At 37.7% G+C, this 21886-nt stretch overlaps 1 protein-coding gene across 1 annotated transcript in view; it reads right to left on the reverse strand.

The window, feature by feature from the left end:
• The window catches only part of FBN2 (fibrillin 2), a 180174-nt gene that overhangs the window by 90365 nt on the left and 67923 nt on the right, over nucleotides 1-21886 (reverse strand). The window contains exons 9-17 of the mRNA XM_050912702.1: nucleotides 21625-21777; nucleotides 20621-20854; nucleotides 19630-19767; nucleotides 12183-12302; nucleotides 11494-11619; nucleotides 10717-10839; nucleotides 9501-9623; nucleotides 3362-3514; nucleotides 2399-2452 (exon numbers count right to left, since the gene is read on the reverse strand). Coding sequence (XP_050768659.1) covers nucleotides 2399-2452; nucleotides 3362-3514; nucleotides 9501-9623; nucleotides 10717-10839; nucleotides 11494-11619; nucleotides 12183-12302; nucleotides 19630-19767; nucleotides 20621-20854; nucleotides 21625-21777 — 1224 coding nt within the window. The remainder of the gene's footprint in view (nucleotides 1-2398; nucleotides 2453-3361; nucleotides 3515-9500; nucleotides 9624-10716; nucleotides 10840-11493; nucleotides 11620-12182; nucleotides 12303-19629; nucleotides 19768-20620; nucleotides 20855-21624; nucleotides 21778-21886) is intronic.

The raw sequence follows: 21886 nt of genomic DNA on the forward strand, positions 1-21886 counted from the left end.
GGTGACACAAATACTTTTCCTAATACAGAACTAATGCATAGGTCAATACCACAGCATACTCAGTCTTGTATGAATTACAGCACTTGTTGGAAATCTAAAATTTTTCTCGGATAGACAGAATAGGATGATGAATGAGATATATTCCCTGAATTTACAGTCCCATATAGAATTTCTGCTGTAGTTGGAAAATTCCAAAATATTCATATGAAATATAAGAACAGAAACAGGCTAGTTTTAATATTTTTTGCCTCTGAGGAAAAGAGGGTTTTTCACTATGAAGTTATTTCTTCCCATACGGTAAGCCCATTACTTTAAATAGTTCCCTTTCCAAACCCTGGAAAGAACAGTAGGGGTGCTGGCCTAGCTGTGACTTCATAAAAAGCTTGTTTTATACTTGTACTGCTCAACTTTTTATAAAGGACATTTCCTCTTTAATCATAGTGCAGTTTAGATCATGATTAACATATACTCAGATAGGCATTTGGAAAAATCATGCTATCCCTGGATTAAACTCAAAGCTATGAGACATCTGAAAATTTCATAAGAAAACACAAATTAGCATAATATTTCAGCTTTATGTTTCCTTCTGAGCAAAAAGTTTTCTGTAGTTTACTAAACTTGTTTGTGTCCTGGGGACAAGCCACACAATTTCATGACTCTCTCTCTCCTTATCAAATTAATGATTTCAGAAGGCCCAGCTCTTCCTGTTACTTTTTATATTGAACCGGACTGCAAAATCTCTGTCCTCATCTATGTCCAGATTTCTTTCACATGAAGAGATGAAGGTTTTGCGCTTGTTAATCACAAGCCAAATGAGAGCAGTAGGGATGTGGTGATGGACTGCAGTCTAATTAACAAGCTATGTATCAACTAAAAGTTAAATAAAATCTCTATGACAAGAGCTTCACTGATAAAGTGTATTCCCACTCACTCTTGATAATGAGAATGCATGAGAAACACAGTAGACTTTTATTAGGAATTGAATGTGGGATCAGTATTCCTCTCCTTTACAAAATGGAACTGGCAAACAAAGTCCCTTGGTATAAGCAGTGACAGGAGTAGCAGCAAGAAAACTGTCTGCAAGGTCACTGCACAAGATGTACAGAAAATACTAGGGTTTTCTTTAGAAACCTAAACAAAGAGGGACTTTAGTTGAGACATGAACCCCCGAGAGATTATAGTCTTTATCATGCAGCTGGTAGAGACCACAACTGGTTTTGCGTTTTTAGTGAGAAATTGTATTTTCCATGTATCCAAAAGAACATATAAACTTCCTACCAGACTACATGCAAATTCTCATGGTAGGATGCTGTTTGTACAACAGTATTATGGTACACTGCCATTATTTCTCCATGATATTGAGAGATTCTTCAAATGGACCTTGCATAATTCACTGAAAAGAAAACTGAGAGAATTTACAAACTCTATGGATTTCAAATTACTTATAAGTTTGGCAACATGTTAAGCAATGAGCTCATAGAGAAGAAAAAACTACGCATATACACTTACAGTACTAAACAGAAACAGAATTTCTTTAAAAAGTTATATAGGCTGTTACTAAGTATAATGATCAGAGGGTCTCATTCTGTTCCTGCTGAACTGAATAGGAACTTTAATGCTGACAAGGATACAAGCTATACAAATTAAATGCCTGGAAATATTAAATGTACAGTATCTGCCTTAATTTGGCTGCTACTTCATTAACTCATCATGGAATTATCTAGCAATAAATCATAATACTGTGTTCCACCATTCCTTCTTCAACCCACTCTACTTATTTGGCAGCTGCAGCATGCGTCGCCCCTACCTCAGGGCTGGCTCAGCTATTATTTTTAAAATCCCTCTCTCTGTGGTACTACAAAAAGGAGCTGGATCTTCACAGTTCCCAGTACTAAATGCAAGTGCTCACTTTCAGGACTTTTTTTAGGAGGATCTTTTTTAGGAAGCTCCCTTCCAACTCCAACTCACCAGAGGAATGACCCCTCCATGGAAATGGTCCATGTCGTGAACACTGGATCTGGAGTGAAAAACTGCTCTACTACTATCCCAGCTGACTGAAAATTAACTGCAAATGCAAGTGGCTCCTGTCATTCCCCAAATGAGGGAGAACTGTCTTATGCCTATTCTAAAAAAAATAAATTATAGGTCACACCTTCGAAATGGATGACTTTTTTTTTCTTGTCAGGGTCAGGCAAAATCCAATGTTGTACAAAATTAATTGTGGCCTTTTCTTTAGACAACATTTAATTATTGTACTTTGATAATGAAAACACTGAAATCAACATATTAATCTTGAGGCAAAAAACTCCACTCTAGTATGCTAAAGAAAAATATAATTCTGAGTATATATTTTTTTTAAACCTTGAATCACATACATTAAAGAAAATGTGCAACATACCTCGTCCATCCACAGTAATACCTATTCCACTGCTACACAGGCCATGGAATTCAGCTACTCAGTTGAAGCAAGAGATGTTGGAGAAAAAACAAAATGTTATTTCCAGTGTTTCACCTTCTTTAATCCTAAACCAAATCCACTTGATCTTTCTTCAAAATAGTTTTTCTACAATGTAACTAATAAAATGCCAATGTTCGCATGAAATAACTATTTATAGATAATATACCTAAATACGTCAAGTAGCATTCCACCCTGAACTTTCATATATATACAAAAATGAAATGTGATAACAAGAATTAAACACTCAAGCAATTTCATTATAGTTTTGACAGTACTGTCTCCTTAAGTTACTGCTTTCAACCACAATGCCATTTTTACTTCATTTCTTCTAAATAGTTTTCTGCTGTCTCAGAAAACGACACTGAATGGAAATACTGTTCAAGATACATCATCTCAGTTCTATATTCTAGAGATTTTTTTTTTTTAATCAATCCCCAGGTTTATTTGAAGAACTGATTCTCATAAAATGAAATACAGATTTCTAAAATTATTATGGGCTGCTCTTTTAAACTAGACTGATTTGACTAGGAAATTTACAGATTCATCAGAGAACTCTGCTTATTCTCTTTAAAGTATTATTACTTATAGCCAACACTTAATTCAGGGACCCAACTTCATCCATAGCATACTCATGTCCTTCGTCTTGAATTTTGTCAGAGTCTGGCCAGCTCTGGAACTAGGTTCAGCTCAAACATTACAATGCATAAAACCACAAACACTCATCATAAAATACCAGAGAGTTTTTCTTTAAAGGAGCAACCATTTCCAGAATCAGCGTACAATTCCGTTAAGTACCCTATTCACTTCTCTTTAAGGCATGAAATAAATGAACAACCTGATCTGAACAAGATTTTTTTAAGTCTGTATGTTTACTGTAGTATTCAAAGAAACACAAAATTTTACCTGAGTTTTTAGCAGGGCAGGGGTGACATGGCTCTCCAAAACCATAGTCAGGATTGGCACAGCAACATTCAGACTTCGTCACAGCACCAGGGAAAGGACGGACACATGCTCCTTTTTTGATGCCTCCATAGCATGTGCTACGCATATGAGTATCTAAGAAAGGGCAAGCAAAAAAATTATTTATTTCCTTAGGCTGAGAGTGAAATGTATGCATACTATCTCAATGAGAGCTAAAAAAAACAAAAAAATTTTGTTCAACAAAATGGTTACATGGCTACATCTGCATTGCTCTCCTACAATAATCCTGATGGTATCAAGGCCAATTCTCAAAATGATTAGCTCCTGGAGCTCTCTCCAGAGCACTTTAAAACCACCTAAACTAGCATATTGTGAGCAAATTTAAAAGCATTCCATAGGAGCCAGCACAGATGACCCACACACCAGAGCAGCTTTGTAAATCCGTCAACACATATCTCAATAAGAAACACAAAAAGGGTTGAATCAGCATGTGGTGACTAATTTTTCCCTTTGAGAAGTACTACAACCATAACCTGGACACGCAGATATCTTATTTACTTCCAAAATGGTTCCTCATGTAGGATAACTCACCAGCAGCCCAGGGCTGGTAATATGGGAGGCTACCTGTTTCCAAAAGGAGGAGCATAGCCTCCTATTGTATTTACAAATTCTGAACAGAAATGCAGTTTCAGTCGATCAGACTGGCATTTACATGACATGGCTATCTTAATAGGTTTATACGTAAGCTGCACCAGTGCTGGATTAGAGTTAGGATATCAAAGAGCTCCCAATACCTAGCTAGCAACAGCAATTTAGCAATTCTTACACATGACTAGGCAGTGGGGAAAGCAGCACTACTGCCTGGAGTATAAGAACTTTCTGGAGGTTTGTGATTGAAAAGCCACTATGGAAACTACAGTGCCATCCCTGGGGAGAGGGCTGGAAATGACAGCCAGGACAAACCACCACATTACACACAGAAAACAGGTAATACCTGGAAGGTCTCCAACCTTGAAAATCATGCCATAAAAGACAGAAGAAAAGTTATACAGGACAGCCACACAGCTGTAGGACTCACCATGTGCATACTGACAATCTTGCAGCTGATTTAGTCATATAAACCAATTTGACTGATTTGATCAGTAAGATGTAGTAAGATGCATCTTCCAAGGCAGGCCTTCAGCCCTACCTTTGCAGGTATAACCATCTGCTATACTTACCCAAGAACTATGAAAATGTCTCTTAGACTACTTTTTATGTGTTTTGGTTTGGGTTTTGTTGTTGTTTTGGTTTTTTGGTCATTCCAGGGTTAGATGTCTTCTTCATATTTGCTTATAGGATAATATTGGAGGTCTTCTAACAAGCATGTGAGTGGACAGTCGCCCTAAATGTGTGGTTGAGAACTGCAGGATACAGATGGAGTAAAGAGCCTTTAGTTTTGACTCCTATACTTCTACAGGCACTTGTTGGAGCTACAGAAATACTCTTTGTTTCAGGTATTTTTATGGACCAGGCCAGAACATGACTTTATGCCCCTTGTCAATCTCCCAGTAAAACTACCATACGTTGTGGCCTGGACATGAGCCTGGGTGCACTCAGAAACTGAGTAGGGTCTGAGAGAATCCAGACAGTTACCTACTTAAAAGGTGACCCCAAAACAAGAAAGAAAATTTGCACGAAAAATCTTACAGTGGATGTTGAATATCCTGTGCCAATCCAAATAATAACTGGCAATTCCTTATGTGTTCTGCCTGCTCTCTGAGTGTTGTAAGCTGGCTCCTATAAAACAGCACTGCCTGTACATAAATGTTTTCTCTTGCTTTTGGTATCCCATGGAACAGATAGTTCTGGAGCACAGTTAAATGTGGCCCAGATTTCAGAGCTTATTCCTTGCCAAGAGTTTAGGTGAAGCCAGTAGAATTTGCTTGCACTTGACAGCAGGGAAAGATTATTACGCTTGACAACAATCAATAATTTATGGACAAGAAATGTCTCTTTATGTACTCTGCAAAATAATTAGTTGCATCACATCCTTTCCTTCTGCCTCTAGCAAGTCCAGATGCCACTCTGCCATGCTTTGCCATGAATAAAGGGGCTTCGATCATTGCCCTGTAACAGAAGGGAAGGCTTCCCCCTAGTTATGCGTCTGGGAGAGAATGGAGAAGCAATTCAAGGGAAGGAAATGGCACCGAGGGAAACTGCAGGAGGAGAAAAGATTGGGAAGTGTGAAAGAAATACTCTGTAGGAAGGTCTTCAAAGATGTGAAGTGTGCGAAGCAGCTGGAGGAAGCTACAGATGCACTGAGTAACTGCTCTGCGTAAGAAGAGAGCAAGTGCTTTTCCACATAAACCAATGCTTTTATAGAAGCAGCACAGGGAATTTGGGGAGCATTGCCTAACTAGTTATAGGAAAACAGTCTTATCTACACAGTCAGCGATTCACAAAGCCTGTGCAGGATGAAGAACCAAGCTGGCTCCCCCAGAACCAAAACGGCGATCGTATGGCAGGAAGAATGTCCTCCCTGGGCTGTGCTTCCCATGCTAATAGCAAGGATGAGAAGGACAGGCACTGCTTTGTCCATGGCTTAGTTGCTGTAGGCACCTCACCAAGCTCAGGTTCCCCATCTCGTGACAATTCTAAGTGTGCACCTCACTGATGAACCTGCACTGCTCCCCACGTATAGTTTGATCACCCTTTGGCTACTAATTTCAGAACACTGAAGAACTTATTTTATGCCCTGGACCAGAGTTCAGCATCGGTGCTGCTGTCACCGTGTACCTGTTTATGGGAAACTCCACTGTTTCCTAGAGAACAGCATTTCCAGACTCTTAAATTTTGTGGTGTAGCACTTCAACATCTGCAAATGTTATCACCACCATACTTTTGGTCAAGGTCAGGTGGACTAGTGGTTGACCTGTTCTCAGTGAAAGTCACTGCACCCATCCAGGTGCCTTAGAATGTCAAATCATGCAATGCTCATGACAGGTACTTTGAGGTATGGTTCTGCAAAATAACCAGGGTAAAATAAAACTTAGCTATTTTGTCCTGGATGGCTATAGCTTTGGGCAGAGATGTGAACTGCAGACTGTGTTATAATTAAAAGTGTCTCAGCAGAGAACAAACAAGATTGCGCTAAGCTATAGCCACAGCTCAGTACAAGTTCTGAGGGGATACACAAACACACACACACAGAGCCAGCTGCGGCATCTGAGCATGGAGCTGCAGCAAGAAGTATAGCCAAACCTGAAATGCCTGCAAATACTAGTTTGGCTCTGAGTATTTAAATAACTGTTCCTTTTCCAAGCATTTGTTCCCCCTTGCTGTATTTTTTTTTCCAAACTTGTATAACATTTTGTGATTGACTCTGCCATACTTATTAATACTAAATAAAAAAGCAATTTATTCTATGAATAGTCCCACCAGAATCAATGGCACTATTCAGAAGTAAAATACAGCTCAAAGTAAGAGTGAGAGAATTGGACTGTAGGCTTTTTGATTTCATATTTTTGCTAATTGCCTAGCACCTTTGTGGGAATACTGTTAAAAGGAAGCCCCATGTAACTTATTAACTTTCAGACTACAAATACTATTCCAGCAGCCAGAATGTCTGAAAAGTACTATTTAGCTCATGTAATATATGGGACAGAATAGCCAGACAGAGAATTCCTGTAGTTAATACAGCATGTGTATTTATATATAAACACATACACACACACACACACACAAAATTATGAACAGCAGATTGGCTCGGAAATTCTATTCTAAAGGTCATGTATGAGGATATTTTTGTCATGCAATATTTGAAATTTCCTATGTTACTTTACGCCTGGAATAATTACATCATTTTTTAAAAATGAATTTTCCAAATAAATCATGATTCTGCCTTACGATTTTTGCCATATTAAGGATATTTCCTGTTGAAAATTTAAGCATTTATGGTAAACCTTAAAGCTATGTGACATGTGGAGCTGAACATTTCCAAATAAAAAATACTGTTCACAGCTGATGAACTTGTGAAGCCTTTAGCTGCTAGAACTGTGGTAGCATTAGGAAAATGAAAGCACAGAAAATTGAGCACTGCATTGATTCTTTGCAGCTGTATCACAGACAGGGGTAAAGATGAGGCCAACTTGGACCACAAAAAAGGTACTGAACAGCTTGTACTCGAATCTGGTTTTGCTGCTGTGCCACTAAGCAGTGAAATTCCTGTATTAAAAACAGTATACCAAGCCTCTTCTCATTGCTTTATCTTTTCACTGCTTTTCTCCAAACTTTTAAAAAAACAGAAGAAAACAACTTGGCTACTACATAGGAGAGAACAAATTTTGCTTTTGTTGGTTCAATCTTTAGTATAGTTTTGCTTACTAAAAAGTCTCATTTATTTAAAACAACAAATATTTGGGTTCCAACTGAGAGACTGAGAAGGTGTTTCGGATTTTTATTAGCCTATTTTTTAAGCCGTTCTGAGTTTTTATTGTGCATTTTTTAACCTGAAGCAGTAACAGAAAGGGCCAGCTTGCACAGACACTTGATAGGAATGCTTGCACTAGATTTTATTTTAAAGAATGAAGAACTTCTGCAAAATTTAAAATTTTATTTTAAATGAATTGATAATGGCAACACAAGGATGTAGTATCTGACATCCTTTTGGTGTGAGATAACCTCCAAACACTGTGATGAAGTCTGTCTTTCCTTTATCTGGACACACGCAGATAAGACATAGGCAGGTAAGACATATATGCATCCACCAGCAAGAACAGTCATAGCACTGATTAATATATACAACTATTGCAGAGCTAAGCCAATGGCTTCCCCTCTGCCTTTACTGCTTCATGAACCTGTCAAACATCATAATGTAACCAGCTGGCCTGATCTAATACCAGCTCCAATGGCAGTCCAGTAACCAGTAGCATCTAGCACATAAGGCCACGTACCAAAAGTGAACCTAATGTGTTGTGATGCTGCTAGAGGTGTGCTTTTCACTCAGGGAGGCCTCATTCCAGGCACATTCGCCTGCTGAAGCTTAATGCCATGCCTATCCATTAACCGAGCACTGGGTCACCAATATGCCTGATGACAGATACGTTCATGAGCTAGGAGAGAAGAAACTTAGGGGATACAGAACTAATGTTCTGATATGCAGAAGAAGGGAAAGATGGTACCTCCTGTGGATTAAATTGGTTTAAGGAACTTTGCAGTATCGCAGTCCCTAGTGCATGTAGTCCCATCACTCCCAGAAATTTTTGTAAAATGTATATTCCTCTCCACCCTCTTCATCAGCAATCAGCAGAAAACAAGGGACTGAATACCTCTTTCCCTCTACCCTTTTTTATTCTTCATCAGGTTGAAAATGCTCCATTTTTCTCCGGTGAGCTCCCTGAAGCTATGCTAGAGCTCCTGGTGGAGTTGGGTGAAGAATCTCTTAGCTGTCAACCAGTAACATTTGAGGGGCTAAGAGGCTGCAATTTGGCTTATACAACAAAAGATTATTTATCAGCAGACTAGAAAGGGTATGCCTCAAAAACAAAAAAAAAGATGCCAGGAAGAGTAAATACTGTAATTTTAATTTATAGGAATAACAGGTAAACAAGAGATGGTGCCACTCCGATTCCACAGAGGAATTTAAGCTTCTTGTCTTTTAACACTAGGTTTATGGGATAGCATAATGCAAGATTTCCTAATAATTCTTAAAAATGATATTTGAGTTCACAGAAACAAGTCTACCTAGTTTTCACTATTTCTCCTGCTAGAGCTTTTTCTTTTTTAACACTATGGTACAGGGAGAATAAAATTTTTTCAGATTAGAGAAAGAAATGGAAAAGGGGAGTGCAAAAATACCAGTGTCGCAACCAAGATATGTACCTATTTTAGTGATTTGGAATGGATGATGCACAACTGAATATAAACATGAATATACATACGTATTTATATACACACATGCACATACATGAACACAAACACACAGCAGAACAAAAACCAAATACTCCAGATTTATCCTAGAACAGATCCTCTGTGGTTTGATGTCAACATTATCTAGAAGGATGTCACTTGATGCATCTCTTTAATTTGACAACCTGATAATTCCACTTGCTTTTCAATGCAAAAAAAAAATCTCACTTACCTACACACACACGACCATCAACTCCAACAGCCAAGCCAGGTGGACACTCACACCGAAAGGATCCTTCAGTATTTATGCAATGACCATTCATGCAAATTCCTGATGTCTGACATTCATCAATATCTATCAGGAGGCAACACAATTCAACGATCTATTTGCTGTTTTTAAGCAAGATTACAATTAATACTTTTAGAACATTACCAAATGACTTTATGATAGCTGATGCATCATCAACATATCCTTGTTCTGTTTCTAATAAAAATCTCATCTTGGAATTAGACTAAATAATCAAAATTCCAGCTGCGCATTAAAAAACCAAACAAACAAAACAACCCAGAAAAACTGTAGGATTAGAGGCACTTCAGATTCTACACTAAGCAAAATTAATGATAAATTTTCCCCTTTGTCCATCCCGTGATACTATAACTTTGCTTTAAGTGTGGTTAAGGAAGCAGTAATCACAGAATATCCATATGATGGTAAATTTTAATTTCAAAGAACTTTTCAGTGGTCACCAATTTCTATCTAAGTCAACAGCCCAGCTGCATGTACATTAAGAATGTACAATTAATAGAAATGGTTCAACTTCAAATCAGAAAACTAACAATTTAGATGATTTTGCACTTGCTAGAAATTATTCAAGCCCGAACCTACTTCTACTTGCAGCAACAGGTATCTTCCATTAGTTTACTTAAACTGAAGCTAAATCAGATTCTATTCTTAAAATGTTTAATATAAGTTTTCAATGACCTCACTTTAAAAAGTTTGTAATGCTATGTGGCAAATACAATGTCTTATGTGTTATGCACTCTGAATTGCCAGAATAATGATGTGGAAAACATACTTGTATGTGTTCATCAATGTAAAATCTTTTAAACCTTTTAAACTTCCCATATTGCTGCTCACTTTACCATTTCATGAAGGGCTTGCATATTTTGCTGCATTTGCAGTGCTCCAAGACTTTTCAAAAGCTAATTTATCATCTGTTGAAGATATATTCAGTTATATGAAGAAATAATTCAGTTATTTCTTTCTGTAAGTTAAAGCCCTATTTCTATTCTAAGCAGCTTAAGAAATCTACTGTAATGACTTAGTAAGGTATTAGTATGACATTAAATCCATGTGACAAGATTGCCATTCTTGCATGAATGAATGGACAGAAAAAGCCGTTTTCAGTCAAGATTGTCTTAATGCATTACCCCTCAGTTCTACATACCAGTACAGTAACGCCCATTTGGAGCCAGAACAAATCCTGGTTTGCAGATGCATTTAAAACTCCCATCTTCATTTATGCACATCCCATTTAAACACATGTTTGTAGTGGTACACTCATCATGGTCTGCAAAACATTGCAAAGGAAACTGCTTATAGTTCCTCACCTTCCAGAAGATGACACAGAAAAAATAAACCATCAGGACTGATGTGACATATTCCTTCACTTGAAAATTAAATTCTACTCATAACTCTGATGAAGTATCTTAAGAGTTTTCACTCTATAGAGACAAAGCAGCAATTTTTTTTCCCTTTGTGATCAGTTACTTCGCGTGTTTCAGCAGACTGTGTATGGAAGAACAGGGTGTGTCCTTCTTTCTTACATGAAAGGATAAAAAGCTTGAATCACTTGATAAAATTAATAGCCTGTTGTTCATCTACGAAGTTTTTTTTGACACAGTATAGTCAAAATTAAAAACAGTTATTTCTTCAGCAGTGCTGATATATGGAGCACTTGCTATGAAGCTTTAGGGAAAAATGTTATTCCTGGCACTGAGTTACCCGGGACTCTTGAGGAGAGATGTAGGTTCAAAAACCAAAATTACCTCAAGTTTTCTTTGAAATCATGCAGTTCCGTACAATAACTATTTGAATGCAGGGGCTATAAGTTCACCTCAGGTCATACCTTATTTCAAAAAAGGTAATCCTTAATTGTAGTATGAAGTACATTTTCTAGAATCAGCAAGCTAATGCCCGCCCCATTATTTAGAAGAGTTCTTACCCACACAATTCTTTCCATCTGCAGTCAGTTCAAATCCAGCATTGCAAATACACTGGAAACTTCCATCAGTGTTTACACACCGGCCATTTTTACAAAGAACACCATTCTGGATGCACTCATCTATATCTAAGGCAAAAAAAAATAATCACACAATCAGAGAATTACTGTAAGATAAAAATGTATACAGTGACAATTATTGCTTTGAAAAATATTGGCAAGTTATCTAAATATTACTTAGAAAAAATTTTCCAAAGATGGTTAAGAATTTGTTCTCATTGCATCAGAGACAGGAAAAATGTTATTTTATAGACTTGTACAATAAATGCCACATTTTGTGATGCTCAGCAATTACTTTATGAATACCTTTGAAAACCTACTCACACATTCATCTAAGTACGTACATAAACATACACCTGTCGTACTAATAGTCTATTTCCTGCTTTTTTTTTAGAACTCCCAGCTGGAAAATTCCCTGGCCAAGTGACAGATATCCCAGAATAATGGATAAATGTTAAAAGACAACAACAGAACAAATGGAATGGTAGCCCAGAACTAGAGCTCCAATTAATACAACAACTGTTGGGATTTACCGAAATTGCATTGCTAACTATTTTTTGAACTCCAACAGGATCTGACATAAGGGGTCAGAAGATCTGTAATGTCAGTAGACATGAAGCGAATTTTCTTACCGATGCAAGCTTGTTTGGTAGGAGTTCTCTGGAAACCTGCGTGGCACTTGCAGTAATAGGAACCAGGTGTGTTGACACAGTCTCCATTGGAGCATGGGTTTGATGTGCATTCATCAACATCTGTTGGCAGCACAGAGGAGCATTAGTGACTGCACAACATATACAACATTTTTTTCAAGTCTAGAAGTTTCTAAGTGAAAAAGACAGTAACTAACAGTCAAATGCTAAAGACTAAAACTTGTTCTTGGTGCAAAATCATTACTTTCCTAAGAACACAGAGCTGTTCTTAGTCCAACAAGGCAGACATTTTTAAGAAGTGAAATGCTACTACATGATTTATACGCATCTTGAAAGACAAAAGAAAAAATACATGTAAGGATTTTGAGACATGGGATCTGACAGTTGCCTAGTGAAACTGAACAACACTTTATTCAACATAGTTTCATTTAACTGAATGACCATTCATTCTTCTTCGGAATAAAACCAATACAAATCAAAATTGGCACTTTAAAATCAGACCAAATCATGGCACCCAAACCCCCCCCCCATTATATTACAGGTTTACTGTAGAAATGTGAGGAGGGGCCACACACCAGCAGGAGGGATTCTTAATGAGACCACAGCCTGTGCACATCTCAATTATTTATGCCTCATTGCATCCTCAACCCGAGTCTTTGCATTTGAGTAATGCCAGACTTAATCTAGCCCTTCTCTATAACGTACCTTACTCTCCTTTCCAAAGATTTTTGGTATTTGTGTGCAACCAAATACACTTTAACCACCTTAAATCTTAGTTAACTGCTCAGAAATAAATCCCATTTGACACAGGGCTCTGAAAACTTTAACTCCTTTCAAGAACCCTTCCCAAATTTGATCCCCAGTGGTTACCAATGAGTCAGCTGTGTCTTTGGCCTGAGACAGCTATTCCCAGCTTTAAAATAACACTGATTGTTCCTCCCCACTATGCTGCTCTAAACCCTTCCAGGATCCTTGCCCTCTGTGATCTGGGGAGCAGAGTGAGTGCATCCCTCTCGTCTGGCAGGCAGGACTGCTGGCTCAGTCTCTCCTGCACCTACCAGAGGATGACCTGAGCAGCTGTCTCTGCTACAGCTAAATTCACAGGTTACAAACTGAATGGGATCCCTTGATGAAATCCCTCTTTCTTCATCAATCACCTCTGGTAATTTGACTTTCTTCCCTCCAGCTATGCCCTCCATTTCACTTACAAGTCTGAAATTACTCCTCTCTTCATTTAGGTAGACTTTAACACCACAAACCCAACGGTGATTTATTTGCGGGGGTTTTTGGTATCTGGCTGCAAGCTGCCATAGGAAGCTGGGGCTAACTAAAGCCACTGCTGATCAGTTCTTAGTAATGATGATCTTCCCACAGATTTTGCAGTGTATGCTACCAGAAATATCAGGAAAAACCCAGCGTAATTTTGTTTATCATTTGTACTTGCTCTTTGTCAGGTCTAGTTCTAAAATTTAGTTCATCACATATTGGAAATAATGGGATGGAATAAGAAATTAAATTTATAGGAACATTTATATGTTAAACAAATGTGTACTTCCAGAGCTGCACCATGAATGACTTGATTCTAAAAAATGGCAAAAGGTTAAGTTTTGTTCTAATTTAACCATAAACAAGACCATATATTTCACAGGGTTTACTGTGTTAATGCATACACAGTTAAAACCAATAGCATCAATACACATATCAAAGAGATCTGGGTTTACCCAAATCACTGATTTAATGAGCTGGTTTACAGCACTCTTGGTGCCTAGATACCATCAGACCGTTTTAGATAAATAGTTAAATGAATAAAGGCAAAGCAAATGGAAGAATCAAATACCTCCTCTCATGCATATTTAGCTCATTCACATTTGCATAGCAGCTCATAGCACCACTCCAGTAAAACCACAAGAATGAAGCAAGATAAAGAAAAGAGAAATTCAGAGTGTTAAATACAATGAAGAAAACAGTAACTGTATCTTTATACTGCAGTAGACTTCTATGTAATTAGAGTAGTTTCCTGCTCTCATGCTTTTCTGCGGTGCCTGGCTGTTGGGATGCTCCTTCTCATGAGTGCTAGGCTGGGTATTTTTTCCTCAGTGCTCAGCTGATATGGGGGGTCAAGGAGGGTCGCATATAATTCCTTCAGAACAAAGTCCTCAGCTACCAACAAAATGTCAAACTTTAAATCACATTTTCACATGAATGTTCTGTCAAATGTCTTAATTCAAATGACTTTACTGTATATTTATCTTGCTTTAGTATAGGGGAGGACAGAGGGAACTTATAAATACTAGATATGGCACTCATCCATTTTGTTTAGTCCTCCTACAGAGAATGACATTTATGACTTTATTATAGGCTTCAACTCGCTTCATCTGTTAAAGAAAACGTGTTCATGCTAGAAATGGATCTCACTGTAAATTAATTTTTAAATTGTACAGCAGGAATGCAGTGTTCCTCTATGAAATAGCTGACTTACTTAAGCTTAGAAAATCCTTCCAAAGCCACATGCATCAGATGATTTCCATATAAAATATGCATCTTAAGATGCTCTTATTTTTATAAGCTCTTGATAAAAGAGGGAAATGGCAAATATACGTCAATATAAAGAAGTTGTTGGCTTTGCGTTTGCACTGCAAGCATGCATATTCCAGCAGCATAAACAGGAAACATCTGAGACAGAGATATTTAACCCATTTATTCTATCTCCCAGCACAGCCCTCTTCAGTGTGAAATATTTCTTTTTCACCACTTGCATCACACTTATCTCCGTTTTTCAGTGTTTCATCTGTAACACTTGTCAGAATTTCACTACACACAGTATGGAACTTCCAAAACCCCCTTAACACTTACTGCGATGAGTCTGAAGATATATCACAAAATTTAAAATACATAGATTTGTATTCGCAAAACAACTAAAATTCAACACAGCACAGCTACAGGCTTGCTGCCACTTTCAAAGTCTCTACAGTTTTATCCAGAGTTTTTATAAACAGAAAGAAATAAAGAAAGGTAATAATATTACAGCTGTCTATCAGTTTGGGGAAAGGGACTGACCATTCAGTGTCAGATCGCTTAGGACACTTAAGGTCCTTGACCCATCAGGCATGTTCCATCATGAGAGCAGCATAATACCAAGGTTAGGTCAGAGAGCAGTATGTAATGCCACTATTTTTTGACTTGGCAGGATAAGTTTGAAATAAGACTTATCTTTAACTGTATACAAAAATACCTAACGATTTCTGGCTTCTAAATTTATTGCTTGGGGAGTAGGCAGCCAGAGGCACAGAGCAGTATGGAAGCAGTGTTCATTTATACACCGTTAACCTTACCCCATGCAGTGAAATGTAACTGTTCCCAATGCCCCAAGACTGTTCTTTCAGTAATGAGAAGAGTATCCAAGTTAGATTCAAGCAAGCTTTTAATTTCATTTAATATGTATCAGTACACACAGATATTCCATGCAGTTAAGTTCCTGCCTACATTTCCAAGACAACTTTCTGTGTGATTTATAGCAACTACCACTCACAAATCACAGACTCAGTGTGGCACTTAAGATACTCTGGCTACTTCTTTATAATACAATTAGAAAATAACAGTGAAACAAAGCTGTGATATCTAAGACAAATATTCATAAAGTATACTCTCATAAAAAGTCTTCTGAACACAAGCACCTACTCAAAAGGCAAACCACTGAAAACTCAAAATAATCAGTAATGACTGATCTGTTTCACGCAGAAAAAAATAGGCAAAATGACACTTAAACTTGCTGGAAGCCATTATTGGTTTTTTTCCCCCCCGCTTTCAATCTAGGATATTACTGTAGCTGGCAAAGCATCTTCTGCTTTTGTTAAACCAGCCGAAATTTTTGTTTTGATCCCAGTGCATCCAAAATTGCCTCAGTTTTCAGACTACTGTTGCACGCTGAAGTGTGCATTACGAAGTCGAGACTAAGCTCCCTAAGTGAATACACCATTTTCCTGGGCACGTAACTGTGTGTTAGAGAATTAAACAGGTCAACAATTTTTTTTTCCGTGCACCTATCAATCTAGTCTCACAGTTTTCAAGCACTTTAACCTCAAACTGAAAATGAGATAGATAAAACTTCACTATTATCACAAGCCTTGAGTAGAAGGTGAATGGCAAGGCTGGTGGCCTACAGGGTGACCCCACAGAAGAGAAAGGGACAGAATGCCAGCCAGCTGTTAGGAACACATCTATCTTTCTGTCAATCAATTTCAGCACCCAGACATGTAAATCTGATGGGCCTTTTAAACCACAGGTGGTTGTCCTACTTAATTTTTTCATGCACGATTTCTTCAATGAGAACAGAAAAATAAGAAAGTTTATATTAAATTCATATAGCTTTACTTGCTGCAATCTAAGTATAAAGGCACACAAAGAGAGAGCAAATGAAGCATTTCACAATAGACTCAACCACAGAGTTTAAATCCTGTTCTGGACTAATCCCAAAAGCCACTCTCGGATGAAATTGGTACATTAATACCTGGTCATTTAGGCTGGGAAGCCAAAAAGGAGCCAAAGGCACTGAACCATTTCTTTTGTGCCAGTGGTTACTGAAACTGGTGTTCACCAAAAGCAGAAGTCTAAAAGGTCACCCAAGCTCAGGTGAGGCCTTTCGTTTATGTACTTACCTAAAATTTCCTAGTAGTATTAGTTCCTAGTATTTAATCTGGAGTTACGTCTTATTTAGGAATTAACCTTACCACCTGCATCAAGATTCGGTTTGGTTTGACTTTATTGTCCACAATTCTTTTTTTCCTAGACTCTTAACTTGCATAGGCCACATCATTATCAATATATGCATTTGATTAACAATCAAATGCTTGTAATAGTATCAAACCATACTAATTTTTACCTTGGTGTTGCCATTTATTTTCCATGCTTCGCAAATTAAAAAAAGGGCTTTGTGAGTTTAGCAGCATTCAAATCTCATATGCCATAGTGAATTGATACTTAATCACATGCCACCTTTATGGTATCTGCTGATATGAAGCACAAAGTAGCTCAGTCAAATTTGTCTTACCTTAATACATAATGATTTTAGGGACAGGTGACACTGTGCCTTTCCATGGTATGCAGGCTCATTTTTTACAGCTATGCGCTCTTTCAGTATATTTCTTCATGCAGAGTAATTCTTTATAAGCATGAGCAAGCATTTATCATAATCATGTTATACCACGATGTTATTTATCACTGCTTTTTAATGATTCAAACACAGGATGGTTGCCTCAAAAAGTGCAGTTTAGAAAGGCCTTTCACTTTTTTCAGTTGCTAGCTTTGTAACAATATATTCAGATTTTTATAATTACTCATCTTTATTTCTTCATTTGAACTTAGAAAGCAAAAATAATAAAAATGTAATAAATACATTGTGTGTTATCAAATAGATAACAAACATCTGTGTGCTTCAGATATTTTGAATTTGCCCCCCAAGTAACAAAGAACATGAATACAAGCTGTGAACTAGATTTCACCAAGAAACATTAGCCAGCTTTCAGAAGATGCTCAGCACATTTCAAGACAGTTCCTCAAGAGTCAAGGTCCACCACAGTTTAAAATATTATTGATTTCAGCAATGCAAAATTTAGTGCTGGGAACAAAAGTGCCAGGGCTCTCCATACACTATAAAGAAAGAATAGCCATGCAAGACAGATTAATAGTAAAACTCCCACTCCCCACTTACAATGCACTTATAGCTCCTGAGGCCATGTATGCAGCAAGACACTAAGCCTCTTGAATTTCCCAGCCAGAGATCAGAGGTACAGAAAACTCTCACCCAAACACAAAAAGCTGAAAAAGTTGGGCTTGCTATATCATAGAGGACAACTTGGAAGAAGAACTGTAACAGTCTTCAAGTACACAAAAGCACAAAGAGAAAGGTACTGAACTGCTTTCCTTACATACTATGGATAAGACAAGAAACAATGAGCTGAAATTTTTTGCAAAATAGCGTTTAAATTAGATCAGAAGTTCTGAAAACTTTCTGGAAATTCAACTATTGGAGCACTGCAACTGCCTGGGGAAGTGGTGGAATCTCCATCAACTGAGACTTCTTAAGAAGAGGGTGTACAAACAGTTGTCAGGAACGATGTAGCTATAACCAACCTCTCTGGTGCAAAAGAATGGCCTAGCTAAGGGGACTGGCAAACTTTCAGGTGCACTTTATCAAGTCTATTTCAGAAAGGAAAACAGAGAGGTTAAACATGGTAAGAAACAGGGCCACCAAAGGAAAAGTACGATTCAACAGTTGCCACATTTCACTTTTCCAGAAGGCAAGGTGCTAAGCCAGGCAGGTCCTGACACTCAGTTTGCAATTCAGTGGGAGGTGGAAGAATTTGCAACTCAGAGATGCAGTGTTCCCAGCTCAGCTTCTGGTTGATACTCACTGTGCTGCATGTATGTCAAAATCTGCCTGTACTATTCTCACCTGCATACAGTAAACTGTGTAGTCTTGGATTAGAAGATTTTTTTAAGGATTCATGTAGCTGCAGCTGCAATTTTCTGCGTTCCTTTGTTTCTATATTTTCCTCTAATCCACAGGCACGCTAGAAATTGATTCTAAAAGCACAATTTCAGTGAGAAAAGTCTATTGCTAACAAGCTCTTGTATAATATTTTTCATTCACAGATCTCAAAACTCTTTATAAAGAATCAGTAATTAAATGTTCAATCAGAAATATAATCAGACCTTTCTATTTAGGATCCTGTACGTTTACTAAGCTGTATCCTGCATACAGGATTCTTCTCCACACAACTACCCCACAAGAACTCCCAAATCTTGTATTTTCCCTGAAATACCTGATGAGCCTTTGACACTGCAAGAGCGAAGTCCACAGTAACTGAATAAAAGTGCAGAATCCCAAATTCAGCTCGTTATAAAAAGTTAGCATTCAATATTTTCATATGAAATGCAAATATAACCAAAAGTTAATGAATGCATTTTTTTAATGATTTGATATCTTTCAAACTGTCATTCATCCCTACGGGTAGGTAAAACACAAATTTTACCCTTCATTAACTTGAACATAATTCGACACTAACTCCTGTAGCAAAAATGGAGCTATGTGAGCATCACAAAAGAGAACATGGAACAGAACTGACTTTACTGAATGTGAAGACAAAAATGTACAATACCCATCAAGCACAGGAATACCCAATACTGGTATTTGTGGTTAAAGATTTCTTTTTGTTTTTTAAGGAAACAGATAACTCTCATGAAGATTTTAAATTATTCTAGTGTTAGTAATATCATGGTCTTCGCAGTCTTTCACAAAAGCAGTATCATTAAAATTAATATGTATGTGAGAGAAAAAGAATATGCCTTTTTTTTTCCTAAAACCAGATTTAAAGCAGAAAAATATTAGCATTTTAGAAGTGAATAATGGATTTTAGAAATGTGCACTTACCAATACAATCCCCATTTGCATCCTGCTTATATCCCATGTTGCACTCACATCGGTAACTAGAAAGGGTTGGTATACAACGTCCATTTAAACAAAGGTTGGGATGGTGCTTACAGATGTCTATTGTCTGATTAAGTATTGCTAATAGAAAAAAGAACATGAGACAAATATTCATATTTTCAAATAGAAGTAAGTATGAAGATTATGCTTGGCTTCAGAAAGTATGTTATCAGGTGCATAAATATATCCACCAAATCAAGTACTTTTTCCAAGCACTATCTGTTGACACGACAGTAAACTAACAAAACCAAGCTCTCAGAAACAAAAATGGCATTAGACAAACAGTCCTAATTATCATTTACCATTTATGTGTATAGCCTGATAAGATTGTCAGTGGCCTCATGAATAAACCACAATTTGGGTAAAGGTTGAAGCAGTCTGTTCCTATATGTTTACTATTTTTGGTGTACTTGGCTTAATAATACTCCTTGCATTTTTTTAACTTTATGGTTCTGATCCTAGAGATGTGCTTACACGTTATAAGCAACTTTACGTATATGAGACTTCCCTCTGAATATTACTCATCTCGGGCTTTCAGTCAAGGCAGTGTTTCTGCAGAATAGGTAGGTTTTACATTTGGAAGAACAAGGAAAGGGAACAGTTTACTTTAACCCCTGGTGTTTCTTTGAAAACACTTAGAAATTTGGAGTTTTATTAGCGCTGACCAAGACAGATCAGCAAAGACAGCACAGGCTCAAGGACTCTATAACTGAAGTGAAGAAAAAAATCTCCACCTCCGAACTCTTGTTAAAAAAAGGGCTCCTGAACTTCCTAATATATCAGCTGAGGTCTCTTAAATGTGCTTGAATACAAAGGCATTTTTATGTGTTAAGAACATCATGCCATTTCCAGACTAAAAGCTAAGCAGAAAAAAAGGAAAAATAGAAGGAATTAAAAAAAGAGAGAAACAAGTCACAACAATGCAAGTACTTACTTAGCCCTGTAATTATTGGGCCATTTCCAGTGGGACTTTGACCACCTGTCCCTAGCCCTGCTCCGCCTACATCTGGGGAGAAACCATTGCTTCCAGGGATGGGAATGAATCCTGCTCCTCCTGGGCCGTAGCCGTTGCCATTGCCACCAGGAAGGAATCCGTTTCCTCCTGTCCCACCACCTCTGGAACCACCTCCAGCAGGAGTGCCATCCACACAAAGTCTGCGGTGTTCATCTATTAAACAGGAATGCACAGAGAAGCATAAAGTAAATCAACCCTTCAGAGTCAGCTTATAAGGAAGATACAGATCTTTGTACGCTACAAAAATCAGAACACCAACTCCTCGTTTCTTTCATGTTATGTGTTCCCTCTCCCACTCCTAATCTCAGGCAGATCCCATGACTGTGACAGGTATTATTTAAGGAAGGACACTAAAAATAATAAAAGGATATATTGTAATTTACAACTATTTGTTGAAACCTTTTTGCTGACATGTTGCCAGCAGCACTGTTACTCCCTGGTCACTCAGAGATCTTGATATAAACTGAAAATACGCTTCATCAGGGATGTGGACTATTGTTCTGTGAGCAGAGTTGAAAGAATAAATTAAATACTGACGCATTTCTAGTTCAAAGTAACCCAAAATTTAATGGAACAAGAAAGCAGCTGTTCCTTTAAATCAAAATGAACTATGGACCCTCACAGTCATTTCCTTTTTGAGCCTGACCACAAAATCCTTCCCATTTCCCAAGAAGTATTTCCAAAGTCAACAAAAGGACGTTAAAGAAACTAGTCCCAAACAATCATGGACCAGAAAAAAATGGTTCACAGATGGTAACATCAGCATTAAAAACACAGGAATGAATAATAATGTAATGCCTGACTTTCTTTTTCCATTTAGCCTACATTTTAAAGCAGTTTAAAATATTCCAGTGACCTCCATCCCAACTAGAATGGACAGGAAGAAGAAAACCAACCAGTCAACCAACCAACAAGCCACTCACCAGATCCTCTGATAGGACACATCTCTGGAACAGACCCGATGGCCCAGCACCGGCCAGACTCACAGCAGCACTGCCTTTTGGTGAACCTACCAGGAAGCTCCTGTGCACAGCGGCCATTCACTATGTTGGAGAAACACGTACTTGCCCTCTGATCTGGAAGTTAATTTAAAAAGAAAACCAAAACATGAACTCTGAAAATTACTTTCCCTTATTCAATTCATGTAAGGACTAAAATGTTTAAAAAGTTGTATAAAAAAAACCA

The sequence above is a fragment of the Gymnogyps californianus genome, chromosome Z (genome assembly GCF_018139145.2).
Source record: "Gymnogyps californianus isolate 813 chromosome Z, ASM1813914v2, whole genome shotgun sequence".
Lineage (NCBI taxonomy): Eukaryota > Metazoa > Chordata > Aves > Accipitriformes > Cathartidae > Gymnogyps > Gymnogyps californianus.